This window comes from Selaginella moellendorffii, unplaced genomic scaffold, assembly GCF_000143415.4.
Source record: "Selaginella moellendorffii unplaced genomic scaffold, v1.0 SELMOscaffold_10, whole genome shotgun sequence".
In the NCBI taxonomy this organism is placed as follows: Eukaryota; Viridiplantae; Streptophyta; class Lycopodiopsida; order Selaginellales; family Selaginellaceae; genus Selaginella; species Selaginella moellendorffii.
The window spans coordinates 2380437-2402520 of NW_003314271.1; the positions used below are offsets into that span (position 1 = coordinate 2380437).

Sequence of the window (22084 nt, forward strand, 5' to 3'; positions counted from 1 at the left end):
AGATTGCACCATTCGATAAGAATGTTGTATACATGTTCAATTACTGATAGAGGCATACATGTAGCTAGCGAGATGGTGAAAAGGAACCATGCTGATGACACTAAAACCTCTAGACAGGGGAATCAAGAGGAGGAAAATTCTGCTAGAGATGCTACGAAAGAGGTTGAGGCTAAGTCAGAAGAGGAAGAAATAAACACTGCAACACTATAGTATATGGCTCAGAAAGTCAAAATCGAGAATTTGCGAAGGGAAATTTGTAAGTTGAAGAAAGAGAACAAAAAGAGGAAGAAAGAAGCTGAGGCAGCTAAACCAGCTAAACCTAAGAAATCAGACTCTTTTTCAAGTTTTGAGGACGATGAAGTTTTGCAACCCCCTTCAGTTGCACTAGTTTCAAAGTTCAAGCCTCCAAAACCACCCAATTTCAAGGGCATGTAGGACTATTAGGTTTTGGAAGACTATATAGAAAATTATTTCATAGAAACAAACATAGATAATCGTACAAAAGTTACATGTGTGCAAGCCTTTCTCACCGATCATGCCAAAACTTGGTGGTGCCAAGTATGTGCTGAAAAAGGGCAGACTAAAAGTTGGACTAAGTTGCAGTCTCGTATCCACAAGGAATATTTGTCGGATGATCTTGGTCTAAAACTTCACATAGAGTTGTGGCGGTTAAAAGTAAAAAGGGGATCTTATGTATTACATTAATGCGTTTGCTCAAAAACGCACTATAATTGCCAATATAAGTGATGAAGATGCTTGGAGTTATTTCCTAGAGGGTTTAAGTTCACTTTCTCACAATGAGATTTTGAAGTTTAATAGAATACCTAGATTATTTTCATCTCTCTAGTAGTAAGTATGAAGAGAAAAATGAGAGGCGTGTTGGTTAAAGACATCCACCATCTCAAAGACTACCCAGTCTTTGATTCACAGGCATCACAGTAGGCTTTTGTTACATTTGGGAGCATGGAGGAACTCATGGCCTTCTTGCGACAGTAGCATCTGCTCTGCCCACGCGGCTGCAATCCTTCGGCACTCACCAAGTTTGACTATTTTGAAAACCACTGATCCAAGCACGCTACAAGTGCACGGTGTGCAAACAGCACTTCACCCTAGGTGGAACAACACGAGCGAAACGAGCCAAGAAGGAAGATGGTGGTTGTCCAAGAAAGAGACCCAAGAAGGAGCAGCAGCAAAAGAAGTCAAGGGGGCAGTGTCTTCCTTGCGCGATAGAGGTGGGTCAATGCCCTAGTCAGCGCCGGGATCAATCGTTGCCAGTCAACGCTTGTGACCTCGAGGGATACATGCAAGGCAAGGAGATTTTCCAGGAGGTTCAGAAATTGAAAATGGATTTGGAGGACAAGGGCCCTTCCGTGGAGGACGAGGAGAACTTTCTCAGGGATTTCAAAGTTGATGATGGTGATGATCTAGATTTACTACTGGGTCTTGAGGAGTTCAGCGACCCACAGGGCCAAGGCACTCGATTCGATTTGGGTGAGGAGTAAAACGATTCTGTCATGGAGCTGGAGCAGCAAATGGAGGAAGAATTTCCAATAGATGAGGAGAGTAATTTCACCATGGAGTTGGAGTGGGAAATTGAGGAAGCATTTGCCGTGGTAAATGAGTAAGCAATGGTCGTTTGGAGGGATGAAGTGTGCAACATCTGGAGTCAAAACAATCTCATATTCACCACAAATCACACTGGTTTTAAAAGTGCCCAAACTCACGTATGCTGATCAATCAGCAAAAATGGACGATAAAAGAACATCCTTGTAAGAAGCAGCTCCTAAAGAGAAAAAAGAAAAAAACATTGTTCTCACAGCATTGTTTTTACAATATGCTTTATTACTTTTGCATCACTTCCAAAAAATGAATAAACCATAGATTAATTTCAGTTTAAGCCAGACAAAAAGGTCGATCACTTGTCAAACGGCTTGGGAGCGCTGATTATGTAGACTCGAATCCAATCCCTTTGCACACAATGGTCCGGTTGTTCTTGTTCAGGAGAGCACAGTTCGTGTACTTGATCGTGCAGCAATTATCGCAGCAATCGACAATCACCACGCCGCCACACTTGACAAGAGTGTCCGTTAAGGAAAACAGGGGGCACCAGCTGCCTCGACCCTTGCAAGCCACGCTTACGTTCCTGTAGTGCAGCGAGCAGTCGCTGTGCAGCAGTTCTGGCACTGATCGTAGCTGACGAACGTCGGGCAATCGAGATAAATCCGGCGAAACACTCCTTTGGTGCAAGCAACACCTTGCGCAACTGCAAATCCACAAGTCTAAGCGCGAGAGAGAAAGAGAGAACCAAGCAAACTTCCAAATGCCTGTCCTGTGATAAAAAAGGAAGTTTTAAATTAGCAGATGCTGTAAATACAAAAGATAATTTGTACCTGAGATTAGAAGCAAGAGGCCGGGGTCTTCATACTGTGTCAATGCGAGCAGCACTTTCTTCCGCTGGAAGGGCCTTTCCAGCTTGGATTCCTTGAGCAAATTTGCCTTCCCATCTGTCATCGCAAATTTCAGATAATTTAAGAGGTTGGTGTTACCAAATTCGTAGACAGTTCCTGCTCAACTGAAACACCAAGGCAGCAACGCATAATGCGGTTTAGTTTAAAAGAGAAATAAAATGCGAAATGTTAGCTAAAGTCCTCTTCGTCGTCACTCCCCTGAAGCGCCTGCACAACAATAATCATCAAACAACGATCAAGGAAAATGCAGCATACCTGGCGAATTGCACTAGCTTTCTCCAGGATCGTAGCGACGTTGACGCTGGACGTTGCTGGGCAAGGAGTCTCAGTTTTCTCCTTCTCCTGCTGGGCAGCGTGCTTTAGATTGAAAGACTGGAACAAAACATGCTCTTTGTCACAATTCTTTCACCCATGATATGAATTCTTACCCTCGAGCGTATTTGCTCCAGTAAGACCTCACGACTGCCAAACGATTTCGCCCGAGGATCACTGGTCACCTTTCTCAGCTGAAAAATAAGTTTGCAATTTTCAGAAGTTCAAAAGTAAAAACACTTACCGTATCCTTGTCATGAGAAACAATGGAATCCATTAGTATGTCATGGTGCTGGTGGCCAACGGGAGCTCCTTGGTCCTTCAAATTTTCTGGCGCTGGTGATGACGAAACATCCCCGGGAACAAGCGTCTTCGCAACCCTCCATTTGCTCGGAGGCAGCGGAGGAGGAGGTGGTGCCTCATCGGGAAAACTTGCTGCTTCCGAAGGTGAGCTCGGCCTGAAGGGCACGGTCCAAACCTCCCGTTCCTTCGTTGCGTTTCTTCCAATCCCCACTACAGGAGAGTCCAGCACACTGAATATTTGCTGCGACGAGTACGACTCTTCAGATAGATCCGACAGGGATGGCGACGCGGATGGCGATGAAATCTCGGAAGGTGACGTGCTGGAGTAGAAAGAAAGCTCGGTCGCTCCTTGAACATTGAAGGGACTACGCTGCGGCAGATCCTCTTGGATAAAGTCTTTTGGTGGCGTCGCTCTGGCCTCCTGTTTAACTGGAAAAGCAGCTTCCTGATTTGACCCACTGGATGTTCGGCTGGACGTACTGCACCTGGCCTTTTCATTTTCTATTTCTGCATCCGGCTCTATGCTCGTGAGAGCATCAACGAAGTGCTCTGCACCGTCGACAAAATCACTGTCGGTCGCTGACGTCGTATGCCTCGTCCTCTTCTGGAGCAGAGAGTTTTCTTCTATTTCCTTGGCGCTGATGCGAAGCGTTTCCACTTTCAACGCACGTAGTTCCGTGTCGGTATCATCAGCAAGATACGGGTCCAAGAATGCATCCACACTGTGGATGAACTTTGAGGCTTCTATGAAACTAATGCAAGCCAAAACAGTTGATACTTTTTCGATAAACAAAACGTACCTGAGCTTAGCTTCCGGGGTGATACTTTGTCGGGTATCATGAACACCACTAGTTTCACGTTTCTGCAAAATTCTGTCAATTACGCTACAGCAACCCATTAGACGCGACTTACTTTCCCTCTTTCTCTGACGCGCCGCCCAGTCTGGAGCCTCTCCGCCTTTAAAAGCTCCGAATTCGCCCATTTAATTCGGAAGAAGGAAGGGTCCGTATATCTCCTCAGCGTAGCTCCCGCTCCGGCAACGTCAAAACTACAGACAAAAATCAACTAATACAAACTGCAAAAGAATCCAGATTGCCTACTTGTCCAAGAGAAAGAAGCGCGGGGGTTCTCTACAGTCATCATACGACTGCTGGAGGAAGCGGGGAAGCTCCGGCTGAGAGAAGTGATTCTGCTTCACGAAAATGGTCGGATGCCACTGAAAACCTGCTTGAGAACCCAAAAAAACAAAAAAAAAGAATTTATCACAAAGCAAAAGCAAAGGAAAGCAAAAGGAATACCTTCTGTAAAGGCATAGCTCAGCTGATCAGACTCGCAATAGACGGTCTCTTCCAATGTAGGTAGCTCGGCTTCGAGCCTTTCCACTCGCCGAGCGATTTGTTTCCCTCTCGAGGATAACGCCACGACCTCTTGATGCAAGTCGTTGAAAATCTCCGCGGCGAGCCTGACACACACGCATAGACAAGAGTAAAGACAAGAGAATGAGACCAAAAGAGAAGAAAAAAACATACAACACTCACTCTGCCACTTCTCCAAGCTGTCGCACGATCCCAGCCAGTGCCGCCATTGTGATGCTCTCGAACAGCGCCTCAGCATCGTTCTTGGGGACGGCCTTGTACAGCTCGGGATTCGCAAAACGGTACTCGCTCTGGAGCTCGTACCTTGCCAAAGGCATCCCAGGAGCGATATTTCGGCGACGATCGACCAAATCACCCGCAGCGCTCACGAGCCGATCGCCAGAAATCCAATGCAGGCCGAGATCAGGCGGGCGGCGCACAAGTAGGAGGAAGAAGAAAGAAAATTTCTCGAGGATCGAGGAGTGAGAACCTGCATTAATCCCGCGCGCTCACACCGCGGCGCCTACATGCATTCCAGCCGCGGCATGACAAAGAGGAACCCTAGCCGCGCGCGAGGAACGCTCCCTTCCCTCTATCGAAAAGATAGCCGGCTGCTCACAATACACTCGCCATAGCTGAGAGTCCCGGGATGCACGGCCCATCGTCCGCCACGTCACACGCCGATGGACGTGGCGCCATCGCGGGCGTCCAAGATCCTCGCTGACCGGTTTCTCACACCAATGGCGGGGCGCTCTAAAATCCACATTACATGGCAATAGTACGGCGGGAAGTGACAGACGCAATGATCCACGCCAGAGAAGCTTTTCTCTCTCCTACAAAATACACTTGTACGGCGGGTCAACCTTTTCACTTCCCGCCACAGCCATGGCCCAAATGTTTTCTGTACGGTATGTCAAAACTAATTTGTCCTGATGTTATGGTCATACGCATTGTCTTTAGACCTTGACCTGAATGGAAAGAATCAATTTCGAAGTAAGCTTACTACTGAGAGCCTAACTTGTGTAGGAAACTTAGAGCATCACCTTGAACAATCTAACTTGTTCTTTCTCACAGCTTGTTTTAGAACTTAAGATCGAATGGACATTATCTCTAACTTCGCTACAGCCCCCTAGAGTTCGTCTCGAGCTATAATCAGATCATTAGAACCTTCAAAACCAAGAGTAAACCATGAAGCAAGTGCAACTTGCTCATAACAGATTAGAGCTTTAGCACTAAGAATTTAGAGATTACCTCTAACCATCTCGCTATAATCCAATCCCTCTCCCCCAAGATGTTGATTTCTTCTAGAGTTCTCTCCAGCTATAATCATAGCATTGGAACCTTCAAAACCAAGAGTAGAACATACTGGGATCAAGTTCCCAAAAACACATGTCAACTCACAACAATCAACCATGCAAGTAATAAGAATGTCTGTAACTTCAGTCAGGCTACCTGAATACACTCGATTAAGAAACAACTGTGAACAAAGATTCGACAGCTTGTAACACAGATTAGAGCCGTAGAAGCTCATAGTTTTTCCCATAAGCAGCAGCAGGCAAAACCGATTTAGAACAGTTTGGAATCCAGAGACATCTTACCTTCTTGAGCCCATGATCAATCACGTCGCCAGCCAAATCACTATGTACACCTGAAAAGCTTCATCTGCATTCATGAACAAAGCATATAACAAAGTTCCAAGAGAAGAAAGGTTGCATCATATTGCATTAGCAGCCCAGGTTGGAGCAGCTCTTACAAAACTCAATCATTCCAAAACAGAAACAGGAGACAAGGAGATCACAAAACAAGAGAGTGGTAATGCCATGGAAGGTGAGAGAGATGGAGTCAGCCATCGCTAGCAGTGAGTGAGTGACTGAGTGAGTGGGTAAATGCAAGTAAGAAGTGAACTTAGTAAGCAAGCAAGCATGAGTGGCATGATCAGCAGGAGTTGTAATAGTAGCAGTAGCAATGGAGTTGGGTAAGGATGACTCAGCCAGCACGAGGATATGGACGGATGGAGCTTCCAGCGATTGAAAGGATATGGTGGATGGATCAAACTCGATCAGTCGTAATGCCCGGCGGGGTGGAGCTGCTTGAGCAGGCCAACATAGGTGAGGTAGAGCACCCGATCCTTTGCTCCGGTGCGGTGGCGGCGCGTGTGCTTGCAGAAGTACTTGAGCTGGTCCAGCGTGCACAGGCCGAGCGTCTGCGTGAGGAGCAAGAACAGCCAGTTGATGTGCCGCTTCTTGGCGTGGATGACGGGCTTGACGCAGTCGGTCTGGAGGCAAAGCGAGCAGTCGAGGAGGCGCGGCGACGTCCAGCACTTGGGAGCGCGATCGTGCATGGTGTCGCGGTGGGTCACGAAGTAGTTGCTCACCGCCGCGAAGCCCGCCGCCACCCCGACCTCGACGCTGCCCGGGCCGTCGCACCGCTTGCACATCACGTCCCCGGCCACCTTGTCGATCCCCGCCGCCTGCAGGGTGTCAAGGGAGAGCACCACCGCGCGCCGCTCGCTCGCCCACGCGTACGCCGGCACGATGATATCTCCCTTCCCGCTACTGCCACCGCCGTGGTGGTGACTGGATCGCTGCGGCGGGGGGAGCTCCTTGCTCGCCGCCACCGCCGCCGAGGCGGCTTGATCGCTGGAGGAGGACGACGCCGATCCCGAGCGGAGCTGGCGGCGGGCCTTCTTCGATTCCTCGCTGGGCGCCTCCGGGCGCTCGTGGTGGAGATGAGCGGCGGGCGCGCGCGACGCCGCCGGTGCCGCCGCCACGCCGCCGCCTCCACCCGGTGGCGACAGCGTCAGTCGCAGCTGGGCCTCTTCCTCGTCGATACCTGGCAGCATTGCACTTGTAAGGATTCTTTTTTTCTTTTACTTGCAAAGCCTCGCTATAAACTCAAGCACTACAGAATCTTCTTCTTCCTCCTGGCCTTCCTCGCACAGCTCTGGCTATGGAGCCATGGAGGAGCCACAGGCAAAAAAAAAAAAAATCGCAGCCAGGGAAAGACAACACAGAAAAAAGGAGGGAGGCGGTCGGTAGGTGAAAGAGCTTCCCCGATTTATGCCTTAATTTCCTCAAGTAACTGGGACAGTATATTCTACCGCCCTGTGGTGGTATATTCGGTGAAGACAACCCCTTTTTTTTCTTCTAACCATTTTTCTCTGTGCTGTGGACCTTGTATTTTTTAAGGATTTTTTTTCGTTTTCTTGTAACAAATCGGCAACAACAACCCAACAACAAGCAAACGGGCCCTCCTCCCCATATTAAATACTTTTCTCTGTGGTTTTATATGTGTTTTTATGTTTTTTTTTGGGATGATTTGGTGTCGTCTTATGCGAATGGATTGCCTGACGAGGACGATGATGGTGCTGTTGTTGTTGGATGGTGCTGCTGGAACACTGGAGGAATTTGCCTGTTAGAGGTTTACACGAACACCACATCACTTTTGAGTGCCAGCTCCTGTAAAGAGAGAGCATCCTAAAAAAAATATGAAGAGTAACGCTTACATGGTAACTTGAGTGGGCTCCCAATGATAATCTGTGATGTCAACCGGTTTAATCAAGGTTAACTTCTGTTTTTTTTTGTCTCTGCAGGTTCTTACTTGGATGGTAAAAATTTGGAGGCACTTGTACATGTGTAGTTCCTAGAGGGGCATACTGAAAAAACATTTCAAGTGTAGAGTTTTTCCAAATAATTGTTCCCCTTTTACCTGACTTTGGGAGTGGTCAAAAGGATTGACACTGGTTGACACTCCAAAGTAGCCCAGACTTTGATTCTGGAGAGAAGAAACAAAAGGGAGGTCATGCAAGAAAGTCTGCGTATAAAAAAACTACCGATGGAGGTCCGAAAGTGTTCACGTGATGACCAGCTCCCTGTAACAATAAAAGAGATCGTATGTGAGAGAAATGCGTAGTCTCTTAGATCACTCACTTGTACTCCAACGTTCATGGCTGCTGGATCAAACTGCTGGAAAGTCATCAAAGCAGAATTCGATAGAAAGCCACCCGAAGAAGAAATCGATGGCGACGGCGCCGCTGGTAGAAAGCCAACTGAAGGCGGCATGGTAAAATTCGGTGAAATTCCTGGAAAGCTCGACGGGAACTGCGGGGGAGCACCCGGTAAAACTCCCTGTGAAACTTCTGATGGAATGGACTGTGGAAGATTGGCTGGTCCAGGAGCGCTAAAACTCGTGAAATTCGTGCCTGTTTGAGCTTGAACTGGTCCACTACGTGCAAAAGGATCAGCAGCCAGATCAAGACCCGCGAAACTCGTTGTCACGAAAGGATCCACCTGCATCGGCTGCGAGGAATCTCCCTCCGGAGAAGAGATGAGATCGATCAGGTCGCGGCTGCCATCGGTGTCGTGTCGAAACTTTGCACTGGCGACACTCTCGTGGTTGCTTGCGTCGCCGGAGATGAGATCGACCAGACACGGTGTGGAGCTTGACTTGGTTGTCACTGGCGAGCTTCTAGAGTGTGGTACCTTTTGCTGCTGGTCGGTATTAAGATCGATCAGACTTCTCGACTTTGTCGCAGATCGTGGTGGCGTCTTTGGATTGTCTGGCTGGTGGGAAGTTTTCTCGTCAGTCATGAGATCTTTGAGAGAGAGCGAGTTTGAGCGCTGGACTTGTGGAGGTCGAGCTACGGGACTGGTTTGGTCCGGCGCTATGCTCCCGCTAGAGTAGTTTCTTTGCAGCTGCTGGTTCTTTCGTTTCTCCACCTGGAACGAAAAAGAACAGAGGATCAAACGGCAAAACCAAGAAGAAACTAGCGAATGTTTCTTACTGGAGGTTGTAGAAACTGGCGAATGACCGTTTCCCTCTTACTACCACTGGCTGTTTTCTGGTTTGGAGGCGACTGGGGCGAAGATTTCACGTCGTCTTCACCGTTGTCTTCCACAGTCGTACCCCCGTTTTCTCTTCTTCCGGGGATTGTTCTCACAAAGTCTCGGTTACCGTACGCGAGTCCGCCGTAGCTCGTACGAGGAGAGGGGCGAGCCTCGCGATATTCAGGAGTTTCACGCATTGGACTACGACTACGCTGCTGGAAAAGAAAAAAAAAAAAAAAACAGAGAAAGAGAATGGAAGGGAAGAAGAACTTTCGGTCATGTTTAACACTGGTTGTATAGTTATACCTTTTCTCCAGTGAAACGCCTCTGGACGTACACAAGCTTTATAAACTCGCGGATTTTATCGGGATTGCTGATGAGAAACGAAAAAAAATCATTTTGCTCTCCTAAAAACACGTCAAGGATCTAAGTACCTGCTGTCTGGGAATATGTTCCTGTCCGAGTTCCATGCCTTGAGGAAAACCTGTCGAGCTTGCTACACGAACAAGTGAAAAACGCTGTGAATCTAATTTGCTGCTACTGTAAATTTAGATACATACATCGTTTCCACCGGACTGGAGCTCGCTGATTTCCCCGGCAGTAAACTTGGCCATGGAAATAGACTTGATGCGATGCAAGAATTCTCGACTGTAAGTACGAGTGAGAAACTGGAAACGAGAAAAGATCGAAGAGAGGGAACGAATAAACATACTGAATCCCGCTGCAAAGTGTGCAAATGAAAGTGGAGAAGCTAGTGCACACATATTGCGGTCCCTGCTTAAGAGAAAAAAAGATAAATTCTCAAGAAAGAGGGGATAAGACCCAAGAATCGTTGTCATACCAGGCTACCACAGTTGACGCATCTTCGATTTCCAGGCAATTTAAGCAGCCCACGGATGATCTTCTCGTGTCTCTCGTCCTCTTTGCTGGGAGCCATCACACATCCTGCTGGATCTCTAGCTAGAGAATCTAGGCTGGAATTGGATTGCCAATCCTGGACAGCATAATCTCTACCCACCTGGACGCAATGCGGGCTAAGGCTTGCTGGGAGCGCCCGACTCAGATCTGGACTGTAACAAAGAGAAAATGAGTATCCAACAGAATATACACGTGTTTAATAAAATTTTAGATTTAGATTTTTTCTAAACCAAACCCTTAAACACAGGAGTAGAGGAACAAAGGGGTAAAGCCAAACTCTGATGTATGTAACCCTTTCTTCCTCCTCTCACCTAAGGACTTTCTGCTTGTTATTGCTTGTTATTGGCCGCTCCCAGCTCTCCTCTTGCAGCAATTGTTGCCCATCAAGCCACCTTGCGTCGCTGATGCTCTGTGCAGCAACCCCGTTGATTTTTGGGAGACACAGCCCCATTGATTCGTTGGTCTCCCAGCTCTCCAACTGCTCTAGAACTGGTCACCGGCTCCTCCTTGTGCTAGGGCCTTTAGTGACAACTGCTGTACATGATCTGCCTAACTCGCCTACAAAGGTGGCAAGATTCTCCATGTGCCAAATGTATCTTTGCCACTCCGACTTGCAACTCCTCCACACAGGAGCATTGTGTCTTTACAGCCAATTGTGAGACTCCCAAAGATTCCCTCCCTACAACTCCACAAAGAATGGCTGAGTTTTGAGCTCCTCACTGAGCACTCTAGGCAACAAGGGAACACCATTGGATTGCAGCCATTTTAAAGAGATTCTATGAAAAAGCTCTCTAAAGAAGAATAAATTAAGACTAAAAGGTGAAGCCCAATCTAAGTCTAATGATAAATGATAAATGATAAAATGATGATTTATTATAATGATAAATGTGAGTTGGGGATTTCAGAGTTGTTTTCAATAGTAGGTTCTTTTCAAGATTAGTGCCAACAGGAGATTTGATGAAAAACAGTGGCAATCAAATGAGGATATTCACATGGAGGTGAAGAATATATGTTCAATATATGTTTATGGCTAGGTGCTACTTCTTACTGCCCACAAATTAGAAGCTAAAATGGTCTAACTTCTTACATAGCCATTAATCACATAGACACATCTTGAACCGTTTGCTCGAATATTATAGGGATATGGTGCTCCATCTTTTGGAATAGGGACTTCTTTAGATTCGCAATAAAGTAATCCTTCAACTATCAATCCTAGAGCATAGATGGTCCTAATTGAACTCTTATCTGACTTATAACCTACATAAACTTGAACAGACTTTTGCTAAACTTTTGCTCCAGCCAATCCAAACTAAGCTCATAGCCTCTAGGATGATACAATAACTAATCCTTATTCATGTTCCATCAATATGAGTAGACATAACAAATCCTACCTAGAGAATTGTACCATAAATGAACCACCTATTCACCTCCTTGGCTGTGAACAAGGGATACAAGAGGAAATGCATGCCATGATTCTTAGTATATCTTAATTCTCATCTATAAAACCATTTCCTTTGAACACCAGTAGCTTAAACTTTCCTCAGATAGTAGTATCTTGAGGAATTTGAGCACCTTGGCAATTACAAAAGTCTTAGAGGAGCAATTGACAAGCTTGTATGGTTAGCATGAATATAGAGTTATAAGCAAATGGAACAAATATATCCTCCTTGTGGTGTATACTTGAATATTTTCTTATCTTTATGTTGATCCGACTATAAAAAAAGTTTTGTAAGTGATTAAATTTTCCATTTTATTTAGTAATTTAATCACACTTTTAACCATTTTGAGGAGTCTCACATACAACCTTCATAAATTTTATTTTTGACTTCAAACATGTTAACCCTGTGAATAACATTTATTCCCAACTTAGGGACATATTAGCCTTGTGGATAACATCTATGCCATTTAGCCTTTGCACTGGGGTGAAGATTTTATATTGTCTTCATTATTGTCTTCCATAGTCAAACTTCTGTTTTCTCTTCTTCCAGGGATTGTTCTCACAAAGTCTTAGTTACCAGACACAAGTCTACCATAGCTCATATAAGGAGATTCTATAATAGACACCTAAAAAATACTACTGATATATTAGCTTGTTACACTAAAATTATATTTATTTACCTTTGTCTTATTGGTAATCCAATAAATGCCCTAGTTCTGTCTCTCAAAAACTAGGCCATTCATTTATAAGTGGTCATCCCAAGACTACACTTTAACATTCTTAAGATGCTCAAAAACATATAAAACACTTTTCCCCAATATCCAACATTTTTCCCCAACATTGTTATTAAGTTAAAGTTTGAATGTTTGACCACTAAGTTCCATTGACATTTAAGACTTCTTTTATCACATGACCATGCCTTTCATTATTATGTAAGAGGATTGTTTCTTTTTCTTTCCATAATCTAGGATTTTATGATGACATTTTGAAACACAATGGCCTTATGTAAACCTTATAAATACTCTCCCCACCTTCTGTCAAAATAACTGATTTATACAATTGCTTCTTTTCCAATTAGCAAATGAAGTTATTCTATATAATTGCAGTTGACAAATAAAACAAAAGTGTAAATGAGCATATTTGATTAGCCCAATATATATGGTTCAGATTGAAATCAATTCAATGGTTATTAAAATCCCACTATGTTAATATTAATATTGCATCGTAGCTGTACACTTAGACTTCACAGTCTCATAACTTAATAATAATTTGAAATAGATTTTTTAGTGATAAAGATAATATAAGCTATTAGCCTCATTTAAATATAAAACACAAATAAAAAAGGTCAAAATTACATGAAATACATGAATTTAAGTTTTTTCATATAAATCATTTAACTATATTAAAGTGCCATATAAAATAACTATCATCAATAGACCATATGCAAGCTCACTATTATATGTTTAATAGTTAATATAAATATATATTTTTAAATTATTATTTTCACATCACTACATATTACTTTTGAATGTGGGAAATATTATTGCCATTTTTGTAAATTATATTTAATAAAATCACAATCAACACTCAATATTAAATCTTACAATCTTTTAGAGGTGCAGACCCATGAAAATTTTCAGCAACAATTGAAAATGAAAAACTTAGAAATATTAATAACCTAGACCTTTGAGCAAACAAGATTCTTGGGATTATACTCAAGGATCTAGGGTTTCCTGTGGTTCTTCCGAGGTATGCTCTCTTTCATCTGTCTGTGCACCAGACTAATCAGACCTTCCAGGGGACATGACATCTCCGGAGCCATTCCACGCGACCCTGAGACACGCGAGGAGCAAATGGGTGGAAATGGGTCGGCCCCAAAAATCGAGCCGGGGCAAGGCTCACTCCCGAGAATGGCAGGCAAGTGTTCTCAGAAAGAGAGAACAAACAGAAAAATGGAGAGAAAAAGAAAACCAAAGGCTGAAAACTTTGTAGGAATTCGAGAGCTTCGTCAACTCGGCGTTTGATGCCCGTGATACATTCACGGTGCACAGGCTGCTCGCCTCGGACGATCACGTCTTCGACAAATGGATGGAGGCTCTGGAGCTCAACGCGCAAGGAAAGCTCCCGCTGGGCGATGGCAGGCTCCCCACCGGAGGAGGCCTGCCGAGCAACTCCATCTCCATGGCCAGCCTCGTGAGCATCCGCGCGCTGGAGAACGAAGAGCTCCTCTACGTCGCCGAGCAGCTCGCGAGCAAGGCCTGCCTCTTCCGGAAGTTCCCGAGCTGCGAGATGGACGTGCCTTCTCTGGATCAGCTCGGGAAGAAGCTCAAGAACAGGAGGTTGATCGCCGAGAGGCTGCTCCAGGAGTGCATCGCCAGCAACATCTTGCCAAGCTACGTTACCAGCGTTTCCGGGCTCAAGAAGAGGCTCCGGATCAGCGACGAGGAGCTGGACGAGTGGGCGACAGTGGAACCCGAGGCTTGCTCCAAGCTCGCCAAGAAGAAGAAGACGCTCAAGCTTGTGCCGCTTCCACTTGGTTGGTACTCTCGTCTCCAGGAGAAGCTCGGCGGCGATGAGATCTCGCCATACCTGGTGCGCGAGTGCAGCAAGACGAGCGTCGAATGGATCGTCAGGCTCTTGGCCGAGAAGCGGAGCGTCAAGCTTATAATCGCGGATCTTCGCCGGTGCCAGGACGGTGATCTTCAGAGCTTGTGTGACAAGTTGCTGCTAGCGCTCGAGTCGGGGGGCTGCTCCTGCCGCGTGATCTTACTCGTCGCCATCGCCCAGCTCCCCGGGATCATGCATGGAGTGGAGAAGATCGCTCGGATCATCAGAGGTGGCGTCAAGGTTGGCAGCGTGATTGATTTCCCGGAGCAAACGCACCACCACACCATGATCGTGAGCTTCGGCACGGGATCACTGGAGAGGGGTGGAGGAATGAGCCTGTTCTTGCGAGAGGGAGATCACCGCCTTCCAAAAGAGTGGGAAGATCACAAGTTTGCCATGGAGAGGGAGGAGGGATCCATCAGCCTTGGGCTGGCGAGCCATGTTGTGAGACAGTTCGAGGAGGATGGCGGCGCTTACATCGTCGAGTATGGCTGCGGCGGGCAGATCTTCAAGGCTTGCATGATCCACGACCAGAGGGGGATTGTCCTGGTCGAAACTTCGCAAGAGCTGGACAAGATGAAGAGATTGGTCCAAGAGCTGCGAGCTACGAAGAAAAGCTAGCCTTCGAAAGAGGAATTTTTTTTCTACTGAGATGGTGGAAAGCTAGTGATAAAAACATGTAAGATTCTGGATAGTCAAAATGGAAATCAATCATTGTTCTAATGTTTTTTTTCAGGTAAAGAAATTAAAATTGAATATTAACAATTTTGTCCAGTATTAGTAACAATATTAACAATTTTGTAAGATGCTCCTTGTTGATTAGCCCTGTGATCTCAACTGCTATACGTTTCAACTAGGAATTGTGATCTACATCAGAAATGAAGTTTAACCGTTACAGCCTCTAAAGCCTTTAACACAAGAAAAGGCCAAAAAACACTTATATGTGATCCCAACTCAATGCAAAGTTGTAGTGCAAGTTTAGTAAAAAAAGCTGATTTTTTCTTGAAAGAGTGTTCTATTGACAAATCTATCTATCCATATGCTCGCTATGTCCACTGTAAACCACCGCCTAGTTGGTGTTTAATAATCATAAATAGGAATAAGAAAAGCAATGGTTGTGTACGATTTTTAAACACCCATTAAAAAGAATAATAATAAAATCTGGAACCAGAGCTTTTTTACATGTGCTGGAAAAAAGGTATAGAATATTCTCCTAGAGAAAATGGCGTCGTTGTCGGGGATTAATGGCGCAGATGTACGTGCATACGTGGCAAGAGCGAGGAAGGTGTTGAGGAAGCTACCTCCGCGGATCCTCGCAACATCCTATTTTTTTAAACACAAGAAACAAGTTTTCTAATGGTTTGCCCTAATAGCGATTCCGGCACGAGATTTGACCTTCCCCCTTTGGCATCCCAAAAGTCAACAATTCACTTAACTTTTCTTTTCCCAGGACCACCAAGATGGAACTTTGATAAAACTGTGCGTTGTTACCATAGCCATAGCTTGCCTAGTCTAAGAAAAGAGAGATTTCTTGCTCTCCATATACATTCTTCTGGATGGATCATGGACGCCACATTTCCGCAAAATCCGGATTATAAGGATTTTAACGCGTACGCGGTGTTCGTATGCCAGACCCGTACAACCGCTGCCTCACCTGGACTGACTGACCTTGACCCTATAACCTTGGAATGAGATATACTGTTCGTTATATTCCACGCGGCAGTGCCCAGACCCCGTCTGCCCGTTGACGCCGTCAAGCACGATTCCTCGCACGGACGGAATATACCCCTTCTCTTTCGCGGTATATAAATGAGAGAGGCTTTTCCCCAAATCATTTCCATTCAATCGCTTCGGAGGAAAGTGTGACCCCGCGGGGTGTGGTGTACCGCTCCAATTCCATCCGAAAATCCGGCCGGATCTTCCAGCGCCGCCAGGAAAGTTCTCGCAGGTTTGGGTGGATCTCTGGCGAGTTTTTTCCTCGATTCGATCGCTACAACACCGCGCCGCAGCAGCACAGCGCAGTGATGGATCAAGGAGGCAGCGGCGGTGGCGCCACTGGCGCCAGCGCGAGGAGGAGCAGGCCCTCGGCGCTCAAGATGAGCAAGGATTCCAGGGCGATCCGCAAGCCGCCGGTGCCGCTGCCCGTGGTGCAGTACCGGCAGCCCGTGATCATCCACACGTACTCCCCCAAAGTGATCGAGACCGACGCCACCAATTTCATGTGGCTCGTCCAGCGCCTCACCGGATCATCCGACACCCGGAGGCGATGCAAGACCTCCAAGCCGGCAGTGCTGCCCACCTTCATGCCCAGCAGCCCATCCCACTCGCCCAGATCCTTGCCCACCACTGCCAGGAATTCCTCTCCTTGGAAGCGGGAGATCGTGGAGGAGGAGCCAGTGATCAATCAGCGCCACCGGCACCACCAATTATCCGGCTCGCCCAGCAGCGAAGAAGCCGAAGATCCAGAGCTCCTCCGCTCCTCCTCCGCCGGGGACGACGATTCCTCCTCCATTTCCGACCTGCAGCAGCAATTCAAGGTGGAGCACCTCCTCCTCTCGCCGGCATCCAGCTCCGACTCGGGCAATCCCTTCCACCGCCTGGCGAATCCACTGCTCGCGTCGCCGAAAAGCCCCCTGGTCAGCTTCGATGCCGCGGGGCTCGCGTTTGGAGATCAGCACCGCCACTTCCTCCCCAATCCCTTCTCCACCTCCTCCTCGCTCGCTTCCAATGGCGAGCCATCGGTCTACGTTCCACAGATGACGATCCAGCAGCAGCAGCCATGGTCCCCCATTTTCACTCCCAGTGGAATCTCCCACGCGGACTTCCTCCCCGAGTTCGATCTCTGGACGACGATGAGCTCCTCTTCTTCCGAGTTTCACGGCCTCTCTCCTCGCAGCAAGCTGTTTGGGCCGATGCAGTCGCCCGCTACCATGGCTTTCCGGGACATGGCCTTCGCCTTCGTCAAGGACTAGAAAGGAAGACGAAAGGTTCGCTGTTGGTTTTTGGATAGCTCAATCGCTGTTCCTTCTCCGAGAGGACGATGAGGCTGGCGTACTTGTACATAAGAAATCTTCCACTTTCGCCAGGTTGGAATCGATAATTTCTCAGTCTCGTCCTGCTGATAGAGTTCATCCTCGACCGGGGTTTTTGTGTCGATCAAGCTTTGTTTCGCTCTTTCAGTCCTCGATAAAGATAGTTTTTTGTGTTCTTGGGCATTTTTTCTCTGATATGGCAACAGCGAGGCTGGATGGTTCGCCGGTTCCTTTCAGAGTTTTATCGGGCAAGGAAGATTTTGCGCTTCCGTGCGCCTCTCGTCTCGTCCCTCTCTCTCTCTCTCTCGCACAATCGTATAGCAAGAACAGACCCGGAACAGATCACCATAAAGATTGTTGGTTGCACTGCACGCTTCATCCAAATGCGTTAAAAAACATCGCATTTAAGACGCTGACGAGATGATGTTTGCTGCGCTGCTGTCGAGAGACGTAACCAAGATCGCTTGCAGAACCTCTGGGGCCGAGAATCTCCGATGGAGAAAGAAGTGGAGATCAGAACCACTTTCGCCCCGCCAGGAGCTCGAGTTTTCACGCACGACATGCAGGCGTTTCAATCATCCAGAGGAGATCTAAGCGGCGAATCTGGCGTTTGCTCCTCCCGGCGACTGACTTGGATCGTCGGCGGCCGCCAAGAAACGAAGCGACGAAGACGGCAGTAGCCCTTCTCCCCCTTGTGTATGTTCATGCGCTAGCGATGACTTTATAAACTTGTTGTGTGTCCGGCTCATTCTTTCAAAGCTCTGCGGCACGCGACGTCCATATCAGAGCCAAAACGTTTCCCGTCGCTGGATCACAAGCTCCTGTGCAAGCACGAGTCAACCAACGTGCATGCCCGACCTCTGGGAATTGTTTTTGCATTCTTCCGCTGGGTTGTGCGCTTTGCGTTCCAGATCCCTGTGTGCCAACTGAGCAGAAAGTCGTCGGTGTTTGGCGGAGAGATTCGCACCCCCATTCCTTGCAATCTCGCCCAAAAGCCAATTTTTCAAAGCTTTCCCGTTCTATCCACTTGCCACCTACTTTGGAAGGCTTTCGAAAGCTTTATATGAGAAGGAAGAGCTGAAGCACCTTTGCTTGCATGTAAGTACCACCTCATACTTTCTTTGGCCGAGAAATTCCAACTTGTCGGCTCTAAAGATAAGCGTAGATCACTGTTCCTGTTCCTTTTGCTACTGCGCTTTGTGATACTTGAATCGCAAATGGACAACGGAGATGGCCTGTTACCTGGAAGGCACACACACAGAATTAGCGATGCAACTGGAAGAAAACAAACACTTCAGGACAGCGCAAGACTTGAGGAGAGAAAAAAAAAAGACTATACCGGGTAGCATTCTGATGAGTCGATCGATGGGACCCCTTTGGCGATGCAAGTTGTTGGAGAATACGTAAGCAGTTCCTGTGTAGTGTAACAATAAACAAACGCTTTTGACAAGGAAGGCCCAACAGCAGAAAGAAGAAACAAAGCACTTAGATGGCTATATCTTAGTGTTCCTGTGAAGCCAAGGTATGTAAGCAATGACGCAAACGGGCCTGAATACCTTGTTCCTCAGGAGAAAGACTCACACATAACATTCGCTTCGCCTCTCTCTCTCGAGCGTCTTCAGACCTGGTCCTCGTTTCCTTTTCTACTTCTCTGTTTCCATCGTCCTTCAGAGATCTTTTGCCGCCTTTTCCCGAGCCTCTCTTCTCCTTCTGGCAACTTCCATGAAGAATTCTGGCGGCGGTAGAGGCTTGGAATTCTGTGGAGGGTAGACGACGTAGCTTCGCTGCAAAAATCGAGAGCCAAATCGAATCTCGTTAGTAGACCGAGCTGGAAGATAGGTGGAGAAAAAGAAGGAAAAAACAAAGAAAAGAAACAGCTTAAGAGCGAGCTAGCGAGAAAAAGAAAGAACAATCGCGCAAAGACACATTCTCATAGGAAACGCTGGCAAAGAAAACTTTGATTGCTGGACGCAGAAAGAGAAGGAAAATCGCAAAGACAGTCGTCATTTCTTTTAGTTTAAACACACAAACAATCAAGACAAAGTTCTATTTTCTTCTTCTTTCCTTGTGAAAAGAGACTATCTATTTAGAAATTAGAAACACGGCCAGAAAGAAAAAAGAATGGAAGAACAATCGGGCAAGCCGAAAGACAAAGAAAGCATTAAGAAGGACGATGGAAGAATCGCAAAAGTGTGAGGATGTACCACACAAAGTTCCAGAAGGAATCATACCAAGTGTGTATCTAGCAAGAAAGCTGCGAGAAAGTATCACGCTTCTTCACGAGAATAAAAAAAAAGAAAAAACGATTGGGAGGAAGTACCACACAAAGTTCCAGAAGGAAACATGCCAAGTGTCTATCTAACAACAAGGCAAAACGAGTCAGAGAGAAAAGAGAAACATTGAAAGCTGCGAGAAAGTATCGCGCCGCTTAACGAGAAGATGGGAAGGAACAAAGAAGAGAGAAGCTGGACAGAAGCTGGACGGAGAAACCATTAAGAAGGTGGAAGAATCGCAAAAGCAGCAGACAAAGTTCCAGAAGGAAACATATCTAGCATGAGAAAGCTGCGAGAAAGTATCGCACTGCTCAATGGAAACGAAAAAGAAACGAGAAGCTGGACAAAACCACAAAACCCTGAGAAGCAATGAAGATGGAATGCAATGCATCGATTCACTCACATTGCGGATGGCCCAGTTGAGCGCGTCGGAGCCAGCCGAGAAGCCGAAGATGAGAACCACCGGGATCGTCACGTAGACGCTGAATTTGAACATCTCGAGCCAGAACTTTGGCCGGCTGCGCGAGCCGCGCACATCGGGCAGAGAAATCGGGAACTTACGCTTGTGCTGCTGCTCCGCCGCCGCGGCCGGGACCTTCTCCTGCTGCGTCGACGCCATTCCTCGCCAGATTAGGGCAAAACAAGCAAGAGCTTTGAGAGTATTCGAACCGGTACACAGCAACACTTTAGGGTTTTTTCGCGCGTAAGCAAGAACTTTGAGAGGATTCGAACCGTTACCCGACAGCACTTAGGGCTTTTCCAGGGCGCGCGCGACGCGAGCTTCGTTTTCGTCCCTTCCGCCCTGGCGCGCGGCGGGGATCGATCGCTCGGTCCATCAGGTAGGCCTTTGGCGCTCCCGATCCATCTAGCTCTGCGCATTCCCGCCGATCTCCAGAGCTCGAGAGAATGGCCGCGGCGGCGGATTCCTCCCCTCCCTACGTGCCCTACGCGCTCAAGATGACGCTCACGGGCCACCAGAAGGCGGTGTCCAGCGTCAAGTTCTCCCCCGACGGCAAGCTCCTGGGCAGCTCCTCGGCGGACAAGACGATCAAGCTGTGGTCCGCCGACGATGGCAAGCTGCTCAAGACGCTCCAGGGCCACAGCGAGGGCATCTCCGACCTGGCCTGGTCCAGCGACTCGCGCTACGTTTGCAGCGCCTCGGACGACAAGACGCTCCGGGTGTGGGACTGCGAGACGAGCGAATGCCTCAAAATTCTCAAGGGCCACACCAACTTCGTGTTTTGCGTCAACTTCAACCCCCAGTCGAGCGTGATCGCGTCCGGATCATACGACGAGACGGTCCGCCTGTGGGACGTGAAGACGGGCAAGTGCTTGAAGGTGCTCCCGGCGCACTCGGACCCCGTCACCGCCGTGCACTACAACCGGGATGGATCGCTCATCGTCTCCAGCAGCTACGATGGGCTGATGAGGATCTGGGATAGTCAGACGGGGAACTGCCTCAAGACGCTCATCGACGACGAGAACCCGCCGGTCTCGTTCGTCAAGTTCTCGCCCAATGGGAAGTTCATCGTGGCTGGAACGCTGGACAACACCGTGGTACGTATGAGAAGCTCTCTCACTTTGGTTTTGCTCCCTTCTCTAGCTCGGCTGGCAAGGACTTAAACTTTTTTCTGTTCTTTCTCTAGCTCGAGGATTGAGCTCTCTCGTTTCTTTTCTTTAGCTTGATTGACTCCCTCGTTCACTTAGAACTTCCTCTCGTTTTTTTTCATTGTTTCTCGTTTCACAGACTCGCCTTTTTTTTTTCTGGCCTCCAAGCTCTTGAATCGTTCTTTTCTTCTCTATCTCGACGTGAGAGGACGCTTTCTTCTGGTCTTTCTCTAGCGCTAGCATTGAACTCTCTCGTTTCTTTCTTTTATCTAGCTTGATTGACTCCCTCGTTCCTACTTCTGAACTTTCTCTCGTTAGATTGTTATTTCTCAGACTCTCGCGTTCTTTGTCTGCTTCGTTCTTTTCTTCCTCGACGCGAGATAACGCGTTCCTTGCTGTTTGGTTTACGCAGAGGCTGTGGAACTACCAGACGGGGAAGTTTTTGAAGACCTACACCGGGCATGTCAACAACAAGTATTGCATCTTCTCGGCCTTCTCGGTGACAAACGGCAAGTACATTGTGAGCGGCTCCGAGGACAACTGCATCTACCTGTGGGACTTGCAATCCAAGAGCGTCGTCCAGAAGCTCGAGGGGCACACCGACGTCGTCCTCTCAGTGTGCTGCCACCCGAAGGAGAACAAGATAGCGTCGGGAGCTCTGGAGAAGGACAAGACCGTCAAGATCTGGGTACAAGGGTGATGAGCCCCAAGTTCTCGCTTTGTCTCTCTTTCTCTCACACACGGAGATCGATCGAAAGCCTGGTCGGAAGGCGATTTCTAGATGAAGATCGACGAGTTGCTTAAGTGGGTTTGTGATTAAAGTTAAAATCTTACCATCTAAGTGACCTAAACTTTGCGCGCCATAATTTCAAATAAAATCCACGCCAACCTCGATATAGAAAATGAATTTACCCCGACACGGATTCCAATGTCGCGGGAAAAGA

General features: G+C 47.4%; 6 protein-coding genes across 12 annotated transcripts; 3 read left to right on the plus strand and 3 right to left on the minus strand.

The window, feature by feature from the left end:
* Positions 1-1858: 1858 nt before the first annotated feature.
* LOC9650506 (protein SCAR1) lies at positions 1859-5104 on the minus strand. Its single transcript, XM_024673465.1, has 10 exons — positions 4622-5104; positions 4382-4545; positions 4184-4307; positions 3996-4131; positions 3884-3945; positions 3025-3835; positions 2897-2974; positions 2724-2840; positions 2391-2675; positions 1859-2329 (listed from the first exon to the last, which is right to left on the minus strand). Exons 1-9 carry the CDS (start codon positions 4774-4776, stop codon positions 2637-2639), a joined length of 1686 nt encoding a protein of 561 aa, XP_024529233.1. The 5' UTR covers positions 4777-5104; the 3' UTR covers positions 1859-2329; positions 2391-2636.
* A 2497-nt stretch (positions 5105-7601) lies between these two features.
* Positions 7602-10393, minus strand: LOC112345865 (probable ADP-ribosylation factor GTPase-activating protein AGD14). 7 transcript variants are annotated; one of them, XM_024673475.1, is made up of 13 exons: positions 10283-10392; positions 10106-10220; positions 9977-10038; positions 9825-9912; positions 9699-9760; positions 9571-9637; positions 9222-9479; positions 8368-9156; positions 8271-8309; positions 8147-8212; positions 8039-8093; positions 7944-7974; positions 7602-7835 (listed from the first exon to the last, which is right to left on the minus strand). In XM_024673475.1, exons 2-13 carry the CDS (start codon positions 10199-10201, stop codon positions 7622-7624), a joined length of 1827 nt encoding a protein of 608 aa, XP_024529243.1. In that variant the 5' UTR covers positions 10202-10220; positions 10283-10392; the 3' UTR covers positions 7602-7621. The 7 variants fall into 7 exon arrangements, with proteins under 7 accessions (XP_024529243.1, XP_024529242.1, XP_024529240.1 ...); XM_024673474.1 differs by having other exon boundaries at positions 10106-10224; XM_024673472.1 differs by having other exon boundaries at positions 10106-10233.
* Positions 10394-13336: 2943 nt separating this feature from the next.
* Positions 13337-14950, plus strand: LOC9650508. The gene is made up of 3 exons (XM_024672976.1): positions 13337-13369; positions 13419-13537; positions 13613-14950. The coding sequence occupies exons 2-3, from the start codon at positions 13424-13426 to the stop codon at positions 14846-14848; spliced, it is 1350 nt and encodes a 449-aa protein (XP_024528744.1). The 5' UTR covers positions 13337-13369; positions 13419-13423; the 3' UTR covers positions 14849-14950.
* A 1137-nt stretch (positions 14951-16087) lies between these two features.
* LOC9631445 lies at positions 16088-17442 on the plus strand. The gene has a single exon (XM_002968224.2). It carries the CDS (start codon positions 16252-16254, stop codon positions 17197-17199), a length of 948 nt encoding a protein of 315 aa, XP_002968270.1. The 5' UTR covers positions 16088-16251; the 3' UTR covers positions 17200-17442.
* A 1282-nt stretch (positions 17443-18724) lies between these two features.
* On the minus strand, positions 18725-20194 carry LOC112345800. Its single transcript, XM_024673255.1, has 2 exons — positions 19936-20194; positions 18725-19043 (listed from the first exon to the last, which is right to left on the minus strand). The coding sequence occupies exons 1-2, from the start codon at positions 20149-20151 to the stop codon at positions 18927-18929; spliced, it is 333 nt and encodes a 110-aa protein (XP_024529023.1). The 5' UTR covers positions 20152-20194; the 3' UTR covers positions 18725-18926.
* Positions 20195-20254: 60 nt separating this feature from the next.
* Positions 20255-21991, plus strand: LOC9631446 (WD repeat-containing protein 5). The gene is made up of 2 exons (XM_002968225.2): positions 20255-21089; positions 21553-21991. The coding sequence occupies exons 1-2, from the start codon at positions 20439-20441 to the stop codon at positions 21838-21840; spliced, it is 939 nt and encodes a 312-aa protein (XP_002968271.1). The 5' UTR covers positions 20255-20438; the 3' UTR covers positions 21841-21991.
* Positions 21992-22084: the final 93 nt, after the last annotated feature.

What these genes read in the sequence shown, in the direction of transcription:
- LOC9650506 (XM_024673465.1), bottom strand. Translation starts at nt 4,776, where the DNA reads ATGCCTTTGGCAAGGTACGAGCTCCAGAGCGAGTACCGTTTTGCGAAT. An exon ending in TTTCTCATGACAAGGATACG is followed by an intron (nt 2,975 to 3,024) that starts GTAAGTGTTTTT and finishes CTTATTTTTCAG; the next exon opens with CTGAGAAAGGTGACCAGTGA. An exon ending in AAGCTAGTGCAATTCGCCAG is followed by an intron (nt 2,676 to 2,723) that starts GTATGCTGCATT and finishes ATTGTTGTGCAG; the next exon opens with GCGCTTCAGGGGAGTGACGA.
- LOC112345865 (XM_024673475.1), bottom strand. Translation starts at nt 10,201, where the DNA reads ATGGCTCCCAGCAAAGAGGACGAGAGACACGAGAAGATCATCCGTGGG. An exon ending in TTGACCACTCCCAAAGTCAG is followed by an intron (nt 8,094 to 8,146) that starts GTAAAAGGGGAA and finishes ATGTTTTTTCAG; the next exon opens with TATGCCCCTCTAGGAACTAC. An exon ending in TCCAAATTTTTACCATCCAA is followed by an intron (nt 7,975 to 8,038) that starts GTAAGAACCTGC and finishes TTGACATCACAG; the next exon opens with ATTATCATTGGGAGCCCACT.
- LOC9650508 (XM_024672976.1), top strand. Translation starts at nt 13,424, where the DNA reads ATGACATCTCCGGAGCCATTCCACGCGACCCTGAGACACGCGAGGAGC. An exon ending in CTCACTCCCGAGAATGGCAG is followed by an intron (nt 13,538 to 13,612) that starts GCAAGTGTTCTC and finishes AAAACTTTGTAG; the next exon opens with GAATTCGAGAGCTTCGTCAA.
- LOC9631445 (XM_002968224.2), top strand. Translation starts at nt 16,252, where the DNA reads ATGGATCAAGGAGGCAGCGGCGGTGGCGCCACTGGCGCCAGCGCGAGG.
- LOC112345800 (XM_024673255.1), bottom strand. Translation starts at nt 20,151, where the DNA reads ATGGCGTCGACGCAGCAGGAGAAGGTCCCGGCCGCGGCGGCGGAGCAG. An exon ending in TCAACTGGGCCATCCGCAAT is followed by an intron (nt 19,044 to 19,935) that starts GTGAGTGAATCG and finishes CGATTTTTGCAG; the next exon opens with CGAAGCTACGTCGTCTACCC.
- LOC9631446 (XM_002968225.2), top strand. Translation starts at nt 20,439, where the DNA reads ATGGCCGCGGCGGCGGATTCCTCCCCTCCCTACGTGCCCTACGCGCTC. An exon ending in GAACGCTGGACAACACCGTG is followed by an intron (nt 21,090 to 21,552) that starts GTACGTATGAGA and finishes TGGTTTACGCAG; the next exon opens with AGGCTGTGGAACTACCAGAC.